The 13,662-nt window shown below is 30.5% G+C and overlaps 2 protein-coding genes across 4 annotated transcripts; both read right to left on the bottom strand.

Annotated features, from left to right (window-relative positions):
- Positions 1–242: 242 nt before the first annotated feature.
- LOC114190100 lies at positions 243–3,238 on the bottom strand. Its single transcript, XM_028078867.1, has 3 exons — positions 2,822–3,238; positions 1,939–2,271; positions 243–1,011 (listed from the first exon to the last, which is right to left on the bottom strand). Exons 1-3 carry the CDS (start codon positions 3,041–3,043, stop codon positions 490–492), a joined length of 1,077 nt encoding a protein of 358 aa, XP_027934668.1. The 5' UTR covers positions 3,044–3,238; the 3' UTR covers positions 243–489.
- A 4,524-nt stretch (positions 3,239–7,762) lies between these two features.
- On the bottom strand, positions 7,763–10,864 carry LOC114189599 (serine/arginine-rich SC35-like splicing factor SCL33). Of its 3 annotated transcripts, XM_028078210.1 has the most exons (7): positions 10,689–10,799; positions 10,366–10,409; positions 9,744–9,909; positions 9,252–9,329; positions 8,449–8,613; positions 8,202–8,291; positions 7,763–8,102 (listed from the first exon to the last, which is right to left on the bottom strand). In XM_028078210.1, the coding sequence occupies exons 3-7, from the start codon at positions 9,890–9,892 to the stop codon at positions 7,955–7,957; spliced, it is 630 nt and encodes a 209-aa protein (XP_027934011.1). In that variant the 5' UTR covers positions 9,893–9,909; positions 10,366–10,409; positions 10,689–10,799; the 3' UTR covers positions 7,763–7,954. The 3 variants fall into 3 exon arrangements, with proteins under 3 accessions (XP_027934011.1, XP_027934009.1, XP_027934012.1); XM_028078208.1 differs by lacking the exon at positions 10,366–10,409 and having other exon boundaries at positions 10,689–10,864; XM_028078211.1 differs by lacking the exon at positions 10,366–10,409 and having other exon boundaries at positions 8,202–8,270; positions 10,689–10,864.
- Positions 10,865–13,662: the final 2,798 nt, after the last annotated feature.

Genomic DNA, 13,662 nt, shown 5'->3' with positions numbered 1-13,662 from the left:
TTAATGTTTTAAAATATATTTAAAATATTAATATAATGTATTTTTAATACGAATAATAAAGAAACCAGTAGAATGCTTTTGTTTTAATATAATTCTTTTATATCAATCATAATTAGTATACTTTCAAAACTACAACTTTAAAAGTTAATAAAATGATCATGATAACAATGTAATTTTTTTTTCTTCTGGTTTTTTCAATTCTAAGATTAGTACAGTAACCACTCTACATTAACACAGAAAAATGGAACAAATATGACTTCATACAAAAGACAACCTCATATCTTATCAATACAACATTCAAAACAAACTAGAAAAAATAAAAAACTCCATATGAACAACCAATAGCTAGGATCTAAAACCCCAGAACGTGTGATACAATTACAGAAGCATTATTATACATGTTAAGTAAGTCAGAATTAGCATGATATGATGATGATGATTCATGAAGCATGAAGCATTAGTTTGGATGAAAATAAAAGCAGCAAAGAGTTACAAGTTTGCATAGAAAACATCATCATCTGAACCAGAATCTGTGTGCAGTTCCTGAGGAGGTATGAAACAGTCCAAGGACAAGCCTGGAACATTGAATGCAACATCATCAATGGTCCATGACTCCTCCAACCTTGTGATGGCTGGTCCAGCCTTAAGGTTGTCACCAAACCTGGTGATAAGTGCAGTTGATGAGCCAGCATGTGCAATCATGACACCATCCACAACCCTATAGTCCTCAATTTTTGTTGACATTGTGGTTTCCCAGTACGTGGGATGAGACCCTGGTGCTTGAATCCTTGTCAGATAAGAGTCCTCCAGAAACACCAAAAGTCCACTTCTTTGGCTGAAGTAACCAAATATCGCATGCTTTATCATCTCAGCAGTGTTGTCACTTCGTTCAACAAGATCCTTTTGATCAGCTGAGAGCTTTAGCACAAAACACTCCATGCCTGAGATTTGTTTCTCCCCCATGTATTGTGCTCCACAGAACACACCTGACACTGCCAAAGGGTCTAGTCCCTTAACAACACAACCACTCAAATCAGTGCCAAATACTAGAGATACTATTACAGAAATTTGGATTCTCTGCTAAGTTTTCTATGTTCTCAGTTATGTTTTCAAAATACATCGATGAACACTGATTTCAATGTTTTCAAATACATTACAAAGATTTTTAAAGTACCAACAGTTTATATTGTTGATGTTCAACAGATAAGAACACCAAAAACTTCAGTAAAAAATCTAGACTCTGAATTCAGTCTTGCTTCATAGTGGACCGAGAAGCTAGAAAATCACATTACATTGAACTCTTGTTTAAAGACTCTTAATGGAAAAGTTAAGCCAAAATAATCACATGTCATGGTGAGATGGAATAAATGAATGAAATAATGAAAAGGAAACACAGGAATGCGGTTAGATGGAATAAATGAATGAAATTTAGTAGGTGATCAAAGATTCATTAAATTGGCCGGTGGCATATATTGAAAGCTCTGTATTAATTAAAATGAACAATAGTGTTAACCGGCATTTATGACTATTTAAACAAATCAAAAGTATTTGATTTGATTACAGTACACTTGTATATATATACATATGTGTCAAAAGACAGATATGTTTATATGTTACAAATCAACAAGATTTTTTTTTTTTCTCAAACACCATCTTAAAACAAAAGAGGTTCTTCCCTTACCCACCAATTCATGGAACCAAGGATTAGGTCATAGGTCATACAAGTAATTCTTTATACAATGAGAAAACTAACATAATATTTTCAAATTATCATCATTATGTCCTTAAATTAACAGTTACCAATGCATAACATTATACCAACCAACATATAACAGGACCAGTAGTAACAACACACAACACCAAATCTGTTGGAAAATTTAAAACAAAGACATGGTGACTTGGTGGTGGTGGTGATGATGAAGATGAGGAAGAACTTGCCTGAAGTGCACGGCGGAGAGGGCGGACGCCGCCTTTGGCGGCGTGCACGCCGAGCCAAGGGGTGTGGCGCCAAGCGATGGCACCGTTGCTACCAGCCAGAACCTTTTGACCACCCAAAACCAGCTCTATCTGCCACTTATCTGGAACCATCTGCCACATCACAAAGCACCCTTTCTCCGAATTATTACCACCATTGGTGGTGGATCCAAGCTCATCCACCACATCCATTGCCACTTTCCCTGTTGTGAACACATTTTTCACTGTCCCCTCCAGCTTCTTACACCCTGTTGCAGCCCTGAAGTGTTGTATAATGTACTGTGCCGAAGATGACACCTGTTATTACACCACAAAACAAGAAAAATATTTATTGTAATGCCTCTTCCTTTCTCCTTCAGACAACACATCAACCTTGCATATTTAACCACACACCCTTTACAGCAATCACATGGTAGCATCATGGAATCGGTGGCAAACACATAAAGATTAAAAAGATGCTCCTTCCAAGTATAAACAAAGTGGTCAGAAAGTAACACTTTCTAATCTTGATCAACACAAGAAATTACCGTGCTTTTTTAAAACACATACCCAAAAGTAAAAACCCTTCATTTTTCATACCCATCAAGAGAAAAGGTAAATATGTTTTCTTGTAATTATCTGGGTTCATAAAAAGCTTTCTTTTTTCTTGGTTTCAACAAGGTATTCTTCTTTGTAGATATAATGAACTTCTTTTAGATATAAACCACCAGAAACTTAACATTTCTTTCAATTCATGCTTGTGAGATAAAGCTTATACCAGAAATTCTCCAATGACAGCAACATTCTCTTGCATGGTGCATTAGAATTCAGAGAGAAAAAAAGAAAGAGAAAGAAGAGAAGGGCTTGCCTCATTGAGGGGTGATAAATGGTGAACGGGAAGAGGAAAAAGAGGACAACCCAAGACACTGAGAAGGATCTTGAGATTAGACTTCTTGTTGAAGACAAGGGAAAAGTGAGTCTTGATCCAGTTCCAGTTTCTCCATGATTGAAGACACTTCTTTGAGTTGTTGTTGTTTCCTTCATTTTCTTCATTGATGGGTTCTTCAGATAATGGTGCAAGTCTACCCATCACAGCTTCTTCTGGTTGTTGAAACGTGAGACACACAACACAGAAAGAGGAAAATGCGTGGGAAGACTTAAGACAATGCTTCAAAGGAACACAACACAGTGTTAGCAGTTGTTGTTGTTGTTGTGTTGTGTGGGGGGATTGATCACGCGCAGGATCAGAAGGTGGGGGCACGTGGAGAAAAAGGAAGAGAGAAAAAAAGTGAAAAGGTTTCACCAAAGTTAAGTGCGAGATTGAATGTTATGATGTGACAGAAAGGGTGGAGTTATAAAGAGAGAGTGAAAAGAAAGAAGTGAGAAAGATGAGATAAAATAGAAGTTTGATTGAACTTTTGAGCTTTAACTTTTGATTACTTGTTAAAATTAGAATCAGTAATATCATAATCAGTTTATCATGCATGTGATCACTACTTGAATCATAAGATAAAAAAATATATATATTTAAGTTGTGATGGATTAATGTTTTATTTGAATTGGAGTTAAGTGTAGAAAAAAGAAAGAACGAGAGAAAATGATGAAATAGAGTAGTATAAAGTGAAATTTATTAGATTAAGAAAAAGTGTTTAGAAAAAAAAGAGTTTTTATTAGGTTTAATGATGTATCGTAATATTAGTGGTTTAATTTAAAAGTAGATATAAATTAAAATTAACAGATGGTTGATTATAAAGTAAATCATTAATAAAAATATAAATTTTTTATAATATTTTATAAAGTAATATTTAGTTAAAGAATAATTAAATTTTTAATATATTCTTATGTTGAAAGATACCTTGATTTATTTTGTAAATGTTTATTCTATAAGAAAAAAAATTAAAATCATTAATTTTAGATGAATGTTTATAGAATTGAATTTTTTTAGTGAATATTTGTTAAAAATAATTTGTTAATTTAAATATTTTAAAATGGTTTTTTATTTAACTTTTTTTATATGATATTTAATTTTATTATTTATATATAATATAATTACATTGAACTAAAACGATTATCAAGATTTACTTATAGATTTATTGAAAAGAAATGATATATATATATATATATATATATATATATATATATAAAACTAATATTAACCTCACTTTTAACTCCAAAATATTAAAACGTTGAATTTATAGATTTTTTTATACTATATTTAACTTTATTATTTCTATGTAATACATAACTTAAATTCACACTTTATACTTTATTTTTAACAATAGAGAAAAAATATATTTTAAGTATTCAATAAAAAACATTAATCTAATTTTAAAATATAAAGCTAAAAGTTTAATTTCAAGTTAATTTATGACAAAAGTATATTTAATCATTTTTTAAATATTATGTATTACATATATTTAAACTAAAGGCATATGAACGCTTTAGTATTGAAAACATACTCAAAAAGTGATTAAGAAGATGACTCCTTATCTGGACAACTCTAAAGAAACTGAAAAATATAAGAAAAAACATAAAAAAGAAAAACTATCATTAATTTGAAATTTGAGAATTCACATCAAACTTTGTTTTCCAAAAAGCATTCACTTTAGCCAATAACTTTACCAGTTGTTAACAAAGGTGTTCATGCTTTCTTCATCTTTTTAGATGGAAATGGAATAATAATAATAATAAATATTTGTCAAGAGCATTGTTGCTCTCTAACTTCCATCATTAATTATTTCTAAGATTGTTGTCTTTTACAACTAAAGTTGAGAAGAAAAAAAAAACTGAAAAATGAAATGAAATGAATAAATTACCACAAGAATTTCTCGTATTTTTTATTTTATTTTCCTACTCCTTATAGAATTTCGTAACAAGTAAATTTTGTTATTAAATATTTACAGAAAAATCTCACGGAATTTTAAAATAGAATTCTAAAACTTATAAATAAAATATAAAAAGATAAACGTGCAAAATAAAATAATACTATTTTCTTAATGATCATAACATGCATCATAAACCCTAACATCAATGAATTGGAACAACTTTGCATGTCACGTTCTGTGCGTATTTTCTCAAAAACAAAAATCCCAAAGCACGAAAACATTTCGCTACATAATCCTAAAATATTGATATCTAAATTTGTTACTAACATTAACTACAAAAAAAAATTAGTCATTAAATTTGTCTCATTAGTGATCAATTTAGATACAAATTTAAAAACCAATTTTTAGTAGCTAAAACTTTGTTAGCTAAAGTTGGTGACTAATTTAAAAAGTAAGTCACTATAGTGACAAATTTATAAACTAATTTAGAAATTATTTTAGTTATCAATAATTTTTAGTTAATAAATTGATATCTAAATTGGTCAATATAGTGACTAATTATTTATTATCATTGAAATTGATCATTAATTAGACATTTTCTTGTCTAAAACTCACAAGAATAAATTAAAATTTCATAGAACAACCCTTATAATCAATGGATATGACTTTAGTTTGTTAAATTTAGAAAAAAAATATTTAGTCATTTAAATTTAAAAATATTGTTTTAGTTCTTTAAATTAAGAAAAAGAAATATATTTATAGTTAAAAAATGTGTTAGAAAATAGTACTATATTGCCATTAAGTGTTTTATTTGGAATATATATATATATATATATATATATATATATATATATATATATATATATATATATATATATATATATATATATATATATATATATTATGTACACATAATAGAAATAGAAGAAGGAGCTTTTTGATGCAATGCAATGTAATGCAGGTGAAGTGTCCCCATCTTCTTCTATTTGTAATAATGTTTTTTTTTCTGGTAGTTTAGTACAAACATTGGAACATAAAATTTAAACTTTTGTTTTGTAATAAAAACTAGTTTTTATGATTTTGAGGTAAATAATATAAAAATTAAATATGTTTATTATTCATAATAATTTATGATTAGATCGTAAATAAAACTATTTATAATATATAAATTGTTTATACTATCAATGTGGACTGTTTTTGTTTCTTATTAATTTAAATTAAAATTATTTCAGCCTTGAAATTTTTGACAATTTTAGATACAAACGTTGGTTATTAAAATTAGACTTAAATTGGAAAACTATATTATTAATTAACACTTTCAACATCTACTTTTTCTGAAAAATTAAAAAGGTTATATTAACATGAAATAACTTTGTTGGGTATGGGTGACAACTAAACTCAATGATCTTATCATCATATGAGCCAAAATAGTTTGATTGTGTTGAATTGTAGTTTCACGATTTTTATTTTTTATTTTTTACAAATGGCACTACTGACAAATTTTTACCTAAATGAACCAGTATGACTTTGTTTCTTCAACAAATACTTTTTACTATTTAAAGTGGGAATTGAGTCTTAGGAATGCTGGTAGAAGAGAAAGAGGTGTCTAATGTAGTAAGTTGTTTTCGCACAGTTTATCTATAAAGTGGTGTTTAAATATATCTATATATTATAAATTTATATCATTGACGTAAAATATCAACAACATTTAAATATAATTATTAATTTAATAACGAGATTAATCTAATATATAATAAACTTTATTATTCGGAAAATAAGAACGGAAATGGGTCAATTTGTGTATTTTTTTTATTTGAATGTGTATTATTACTGGAAAAAAAAGTGTAGTTCACCAACTGGTTGGAACTGAAAGAGATATTGAGTAGTTAGTACATGAAAACTGAGTTTTTTAAGATCTGAGGGCCATCGCATATCTAACTTTGTCTTTTCAATTTCAATTCCTTGCAGAAAAATTCTATCAGGAGAAATCTTTAAGAAAAATAGTGTGATGATATATCTATAAAGTAAATTATTATATGGAGTATAAACGAAAGTTATTTAATAAAATACAAGTTCATAGGTAAACTATTCAATGAAAAAAAAAATGTAACTAGTTGGTAAAATATTTTAACATTATTTCAGGTAGAAATTTAAACTATTGCTCTTACTATATTTCAAATTTGAACATTCATTTTTAACTAACAAAATGAAATTAGTTTCACCGGGGAGTATGGTCTAAGGTCCATCCTTTTTTTTATGGTATTTTTTTTTTCTCTATTTACATGTCTCTTTTCTCGTATTTTATAACCGGTCTTATAAGTTAAAATATAATAAAATATACAGCAATTTTATCCGATTTAAATTGAATTTAATATGTTTTTTTTTCTGTAAAATTTCTCTGCTTACAATAATTTTAGCTACTTGAACCTACCTATCATCCACAAAGAAATGAATAATTAGAGAGAATGATTAATGGTTAAAAGATAAGTTGGAGATCATTGGATCAAGGCTATGGTAGGTTACAAACATCTTTTCATGTATTGAGAGTATGTTCAGTGGACATAATTTGTTGCAACGAACTGTTACGAATGAATTGTTAGGAATGTCAAATTATAATAGGAGAGACTAAAGACTTCTCTGAGTAGATAAAATTCTTAAAGATCAACGGAGTACGCTCTTTACTAGCATCAAGTCAACATTCCTAAATTAATTGAAGTTTATTATATTCTCAAGAAAACAAATCCGGAACTCTACCTTTCTACTTTGATAATTCTATCAAAGAAAAGCCCATCCAATTTCTTTAATAATGTAAGACTTGGTCCATCATGTTTCCTCCTTCTCTTCTATTCTTTCTTATTTTTTCTTCCTTCTTCATCTTTTTCATGTATCTCCCATTCTAATATAATATCTAATCCAGAAGAAACTTCTTCGTTTATCATCTCGTTCAAAAAAAAAAAAAAATCATAGCCCAGTGAAAAAGAATATGTGACAGATCAAAACTTAATTTAACCACCGGTTGAATAGAACTATTATAATCAAACATGGCGTACGAAGGTCGTAAGTGACGACAGATTCTTTCTACCAAATTCACAAAATACTCACACTCTGAATCTAAAGTACATCATCAGCACACAAGATGAATAAAAACATGAAAGTAGAACTTTCCACCGCACTATTCACCTAGAGTAGCCAGGACTTCTGCTCAAGCTCCTGCTGTAACTTCTGCTTCTGCCATAACTCCTGCTTCTGCTGCGGCTTCTTGACCCATAAGGTGATCTAGAGTATGATCGATCGCTATATTTTCTGCCCCTTGGTGAGATTGACCTGAATTACAATAAAGGTGGTGAGTACAAACACTGACCATCATTTACATCAGAAATTAAATTTATTACATAAGCTAATGTAATAACAGAAAACAAAAACCTGTAATTTCGTCTTCGTCTTGGAGAAGGTGAATAGTCTGGACTAGGAGAATAGGTTCGAGGCGATCGCCTGTAATCATATGATCGATCCCTGGAGATTAGATAAATTAAACAAAAAAGGAATCAAACATGGAGTAACAATAAACAAAAGGCCCTTTTCATATTGATGTGATAATGTGACTCCCTAGTCTACTACTTATACCAGTTATACAACAGCATTACAAGCAACCGAGTGTTAATTTCCTTACCTTCTCCGTTCCCTTGCTCTCATTTCAGAAGGTTTCTTCCTGTTCTCTTCAGCAAACACTACAGTTAACTCGCGACCAAGAAGAATTTGACCGTCCATGTGATGTTTTGCATCCGCAGCATCAGCTGGGTCCACATACTGGACAAACCCGAAACCTCTTGGATCCCTGTACCATAACATTCAAGGTTATCAGATACATTATAAGCATGGTTTAACAAGTAAACACACCAGCATTATGAGGAAGGTGGGTTTATTGCACATATCCGCAAATATGAATCTGACTCCGAATTATCACAAGTCACTCTCAACACTCCATAGAAATCAATAATAAACACCACATGGATGCTAACCTTGTAGAAGCCAAAGAATTAATTGAGATTGAACTCTCTTCAAGACTTGAACTTCTTCACAATGAATTCAAACTCAACCTTCCAAACCTTCAAGGATACTTACATAACCTTGAATAGAACTCTTATTACTTCTTTCTTCTCTTCAACACAGTACTCTTATTACTTCTTTCTTCTCTTCAACACAGTACTCTTATTACTTCATTTGTGTCTTCAACTCTTTCAATAAAACAACCAAATTCCCATAAAATAATTGGAGTATTAATTATTACCGAGAAAGAAGTGGCAAAACTAAATACTTATGTAAAAGCCACCACAATTTTCTGAAATCCCAATTCAGGCATTACTCAACATTGAATGTTTCATAGTAGTTTAATGTCACTAGCAATTTATCAAAGTGGCCGCTGAGAAATCTTTCAATACACAAGGAGCCATGTTTTAGTCAATAACCACATACCCAGTATAATAATCTCGAGGCAGGTAAACGTCCTTAACAGGACCAAATTGGCCAAATGGACCATGCAGATCTTCCGCCCTGAAAAATGAGCAGAAAAGTTTAGCATTACAAACAAACTCGCTCAAAATACTGATAAAATAAGTAACCATTATTTCTTCAGAAATAAAATAATCCAAGCATTTTCGATTCAGCTCCCCCCAAAAGGATGCTCGTTTTTTTACAAAGCTTCTTCATCAGGAAGCTGAGACCAAAAATGTTCAAATTATATATAGATGTAGTACAAGATGGGAAAAAACTTTTCCTTCTCTGACATTCCATTTTTAGGACCTATGGTTCTTCCATTACGTACAATAGATAAGCCAAAGTAACATTCAAGCAACAAAGAAAAAGGCTCAACAATCCTGATCCGCATTACACACAAAAACAAACACTGCAAAAAATCACGGAAAATAAAATACTTACTGGAAATGCAAAAATCCTTGACTAACATACCTACAATCTCTGTGAAGGTTTCGAACCAAAAGACTAGTTGGCAAATCTCTATCACGTCCTCTGTGTCTGCCCCTAGGGCTGGGACTGCGCCTTCTTCGGCTATAATGCCTTGGAGGTGACGGACTATAACTGTAGCTTCTTCCCCTCATATTTGATGTTATTGCACCTACATCCACACATACGAAAATACAATTAAAAACACACCACAACTTCGATGGAACCAAAGCACAAATCCTAACCACTGCCAAAATAATAATAATAATAATTGGAAAACAGGTTTAGAGAATCAACTGGTTTAAAACTCATAAAACTAATCATGACAAATTTAATCCAGACCGAAATTGCTCATGACCCAAATTTCCAAAGAAAACTAAAAAGGCAGAAGATTCCACGTCAAGAGAACAGCAATTTCATAAAAACAAATCCGAAGAATCAACACATCCACCGCCGAAAAAAACAATTATAACTAATTTATCCAGACGGAAATCACTTCTCACCCAAATTTAAAAAGCAGAAGATTCCATCGCCTTGAGTACAGCAATTTCCGAAACAGTTTTGGAGAATGAACAAGTACAAAACACATAACCTAATAATTATTAATATGATCCACAGCTGAAATTACCTTTCAGCAAATTTCAAAAAGGAGATTAGAAAAATGCAGATCCACTGCATAGAGAAGAACAACTCTGATAGTCAACAAGTCAGCCAAAAACTAATCATAATCGATTTTATCTAGATGAAAATCACTTTTCACAAAAAAAATAATCCAAAAAAATTATAAAAAGGCAGAGGAATTCATGCCTAGAGAACTATAATTTATCACCTAAAGATGATAATTATCGTAATTTAATACGAATTAGCAATTTCGTCACAAACGAATCAAAGATCAAGGATGAGAAAGACGTAAGAATAGAATGAGAAGAATATGAGAGATGTTAACATTACCTGTTTAACAATTAGCGAATCACAATCTCTGTTTGTTGCAGAGAGATGGGGAGAGGAGAGACTTTGATTTGGAAAGGTAAATTCATTGGCAGTATTTGTAACCTGGCTCTTCTATATTCGCGAAACTTCTCCTCCCAAGAACGCCTGATCCAGTACATGCAGTTGCACGGCTTACCATGAGGTCGTAATGGGCCTGCCAACTTTGAGCCCCTTTTGTCAGATTTATTCCATGTCTCATTCTCTTTTTTCGCAGATTTTTTTTAATATCGGAACCGAACCGAATCAAATTAGACTGGAGTGAACCGAATTGGATCGGATTGAACCGAAATGAATCGAATCATATCAAATTGAATTGAACCAGACCGAACTAATCCAAACTGAATCAGATTGAACTGAAACGAACCAAACCATACTAAATTGAACCGAACCGAACCAAACCGGATCAGACCGAAATGAACCGGACCATATTGGACCGGATCAAACCAAACCAAACCAAAATGAACCAAACCGGACTGGACCAGATCGAACCAAATAGAACTAAATCGACCAGACCAGATCGAACCAAATAGAACTAAATCGACCAGACCGGATCGAACCGAATCGAACCGCACCAGACCGAACTGAACCGAATCGAACCGCACCGGACCGAACCGAACCGAACTGAACCAAATTGGATCGGATCGAGACAAATTGGACCTGACCGAACCAAACAGAACTTAATCGAACCAGACCAAACTGAACTGAACCGAACCAGACTGAATTAAACCAAACCGAACTGAACCGAACCGAACCGAACCGAACCAAACGAAATTGAACCGGACTGAACCGAATGAACAAGACTAAACTGAACCGAACTGAATCGAACTACTCTTCAGTTGTATCAGTTGTAGTGAATTTTAAAACACCTTAAAAAAAATGAGGAAAAAATTTAAAGGAAAATTTTACACTTTCATAATTAATTAATATAAAACAAAAGGAAAGTCGCTTTGTAATGTGCATAAAAAATGTCACCCAAAAGTTTTTCAACACCAAAACCATAATCATAAGGTTCCTTTTAAACAATTGAAACATAATGTTTTTGCCAAAATTAAATATAGCAAGTGTATAAATAATAACATGAATAAATTGTTTACTTTCAATACAAAAAGATCCAAAGGACAAACTTGAATTGGTTTGTATTTACCTTTCACACAAATAACGATTTTGTCAGAGTGGAGAACGTAGAGTTCCGAAATTGGTAAAAGCCTAAATATTTAAGAAAAATATTATAAGAAGATGAGAAGAAAAGATGAAATGTAAGTAGTGAAACATTGAGTATAAAAAAAATGAGAAGAATGCAAAATACATATAAGAGAAGGACAAAATGTTAGTTAGGTTTAAAATTCCAAAAAAGACATACCAGTTGAGTGGGGTGTGAGGTGTTAGAATTATAGTGAAGGTGGTAAGGTGGGACGACGATAGTAAGGGGAAAGGGAGACATGGTCTTATATAGTAGTGACGGGGATGATAAGTTCACGATCATTGTCTCAATGATGGTGATTTAATTAAAAAAAGGAGTGTGCACGGTGTTTTGGATAATAGGCCATTGAAGAAAAAAGAGAAAATAAAATATATAATCCAATTAGTGAGCAGTTAACTGATAAAAGTTCAATTTTTTTAAAATAAACCGTAAAACAATACTGTTTAATTTTTATTATAAATATATATTTTATGAATTTAATATTTAATGTTTATTACAAATAGTTTAGTTTTTTTGTTACTTTAATACATATAATTATAGTTAAGTTTAGTTAGATTATTTTTGTTCATTCCTAAAAAATAAAATAATTTTATAAAAATGATATATTCTTAAATATAAAGAGAAAATAGAAGAAACAAAAAATCATAACAAAAAAATAACATACAACTAAAGGAAGATATCAAAAATATTCATGAGACTTATCCTTATTATACTAGTCAAGTGAATTTTATCAATATTTTTTTTAGAACAATAAATGCTTCCTTTTAATATCTTTTATTTATTTTTTAATTCCTATATTATTTTGTATCATTTCATTACTTTTCATTTTATTTCAAAAGGTCCAAATTGAACTTTTTACAATCTTGATTTGTCCTTTTATTGGATGTACACATAATTTCATGCTATAATAGAAGTAATCAAATCTACTACTACGAGAGTTATTAATCTATATCCCAATGCAGATGTTAAATTTTGTCTAAAATAACTATAAATCTCTTCTACAGTGGCAAAATAATAAGGGTAAAGATCTAAAAATTTAGAAATCATTTTGAAAATTTCATTAAACAGACAACCACTAAATAATCAAATCAAAGAGATGAAGAAGCACATGATAAAGTTTTTTTTTTATCAGCAAGCACGTGATAAAGTAAATGCAATAAGTATGAAGGAAGAAAATCTCTAATACTTTTAAAGGTTAGTCAACAAGTAATTGTAAAATATTTACAAGAAGAAATAAAAAATACATTTTCCACTGTATTAAAAATAACATTAACTAATGATTGATTGTGTTTATTCTTTATATATTGTTATAGCTGAATGGAAAATACTTTTTTTTTGTGCTCCTATGATTTCTAACAATAGTCTCATGTTTCAAAACAACCTTCTACCCTTCCTAAAGGGACTTCAAAATTACCTATTCAATAAGATTTTTGGAACAAACTTTATGAAATTCTAAGAACATGATTTCCAAAATAGAGTTTCTAGAAGAAGAATTTTGAATAGAATTTCTGAAACATATTAAATATATTTTGTAAAGAGCTTTCTAAATAAGCTTTCCAAAATATATGAGTACTTTTTAGATGAACTTTTCAGAACAAACTTTTCAAAACTTATAAGATGCATTTTTCGATAGGATTTCAAGAACAAGATTTATGAAATAAATTATTCAAAACGAGTTTTCTTGAACAATCTTCCTACAAATTATTACCGGTTTACACTATCTCTTATTGCTTC

The sequence above is a fragment of the Vigna unguiculata genome, chromosome 7 (assembly GCF_004118075.2).
Source record: "Vigna unguiculata cultivar IT97K-499-35 chromosome 7, ASM411807v1, whole genome shotgun sequence".
NCBI lineage: Eukaryota > Viridiplantae > Streptophyta > Magnoliopsida > Fabales > Fabaceae > Vigna > Vigna unguiculata.
Note: the sequence above shows the minus strand (reverse complement) of the source record. Positions and strands in the feature narration are given on the sequence as shown.

What these genes read in the sequence shown, in the direction of transcription:
- LOC114190100 (XM_028078867.1), bottom strand. Translation starts at nt 3,043, where the DNA reads ATGGGTAGACTTGCACCATTATCTGAAGAACCCATCAATGAAGAAAAT. An exon ending in ATTTATCACCCCTCAATGAG is followed by an intron (nt 2,272 to 2,821) that starts GCAAGCCCTTCT and finishes GTGTAATAACAG; the next exon opens with GTGTCATCTTCGGCACAGTA. An exon ending in CTCTCCGCCGTGCACTTCAG is followed by an intron (nt 1,012 to 1,938) that starts GCAAGTTCTTCC and finishes TGTGTTGTTAAG; the next exon opens with GGACTAGACCCTTTGGCAGT.
- LOC114189599 (XM_028078208.1), bottom strand. Translation starts at nt 9,892, where the DNA reads ATGAGGGGAAGAAGCTACAGTTATAGTCCGTCACCTCCAAGGCATTAT. An exon ending in CCTCGAGATTATTATACTGG is followed by an intron (nt 8,614 to 9,251) that starts GTATGTGGTTAT and finishes GTTATGGTACAG; the next exon opens with GGATCCAAGAGGTTTCGGGT. An exon ending in AGAGCAAGGGAACGGAGAAG is followed by an intron (nt 8,292 to 8,448) that starts GTAAGGAAATTA and finishes TCTAATCTCCAG; the next exon opens with GGATCGATCATATGATTACA.